A 951-nucleotide genomic window follows, 5' to 3' on the forward strand; every position below is an offset into this window, starting at 1 on the left:
TTCGTGGAGTGGATCCCCAACAACGTGAAAACGGCCGTGTGCGACATCCCCCCGCGCGGGCTCAAGATGGCCGTCACCTTCATCGGGAACAGCACGGCCATCCAGGAGCTGTTCAARCGCATCTCGGAGCAGTTCACCGCCATGTTCCGCAGAAAGGCGTTCCTCCATTGGTACACGGGAGAGGGCATGGATGAGATGGAGTTCACCGAGGCCGAGAGCAACATGAACGACCTGGTGTCCGAGTACCAGCAGTACCAGGATGCTACGGCTGAGGAGGAGGAGGATTTCGGGGAGGAGGCTGAAGAGGAGGCCTGAGGGTGGTCAGCGGTGTCCATTTGTCCATTTGTCCATCAGTGTTGTCCTTCATCGTCATCCGTGGTGGCAGCGGAGTCCCCGACCCTCAGCTTTATCCTCAAAGTCGCCAAATTTTCGTCATGGTCATCGCTGAAGAACCCCAAAATTGGTCATCGTGGTCAGTCCTGAAGAGTCTCAAATATTGGTTATGGTCAGTCCTTGACCATCATCATGGTCATCATAGAAGAATCCCAGCATTGGTCATCATGGTCATCCTTGAAGAATCCCAGCATTGGTCATCGTGGTCAGTCCTTGAAAAGTCCCAAATCTTGGTGATGGTCAGTCCTGGACTTCTGTTGTGGTCATCACTGAAGAACCCCAACATTGGTCATCATGGTCACTCCATGAAAAGTCTCAAATCTTGGTGATGGTCAGTCCTTGACCATCATCATGGTCATCATAGAAGAATCCCAGCATTGGTCATCATGGTCATCCCTGAAGAACCCCAAAATTGGTCATCGTGGTCAGTCCTTAAAAAGGCCCAAATCTTGGTGATGGTCAGTCCTGGACTTTCATCATGGTCATCACTGAAGAATCCCAATATTGGTCATCGTGGTCATGGTCAGTCCTTGACCATCATCATGGTCATCCTTGAAG

At 51.3% G+C, this 951-nt stretch overlaps 1 protein-coding gene across 1 annotated transcript in view; it reads left to right on the forward strand.

The window, feature by feature from the left end:
* LOC130587465 (tubulin beta chain-like) overlaps positions 1-713 on the forward strand; it is a 6,719-nt gene extending 6,006 nt beyond the window's left edge. The window contains exon 4 of the mRNA XM_057388439.1: positions 2-713. Within this exon, the coding sequence (XP_057244422.1) occupies positions 2-315 (314 nt within the window). The 3' untranslated portion in view covers positions 316-713. The remainder of the gene's footprint in view (position 1) is intronic.
* The last annotated feature ends 238 nt before the right edge of the window (positions 714-951 follow it).

Source organism: Malurus melanocephalus, unplaced genomic scaffold (assembly GCF_030028575.1).
Source record: "Malurus melanocephalus ecotype Western Australia unplaced genomic scaffold, MMel_1.1 scaffold_1935, whole genome shotgun sequence".
Lineage (NCBI taxonomy): Eukaryota > Metazoa > Chordata > Aves > Passeriformes > Maluridae > Malurus > Malurus melanocephalus.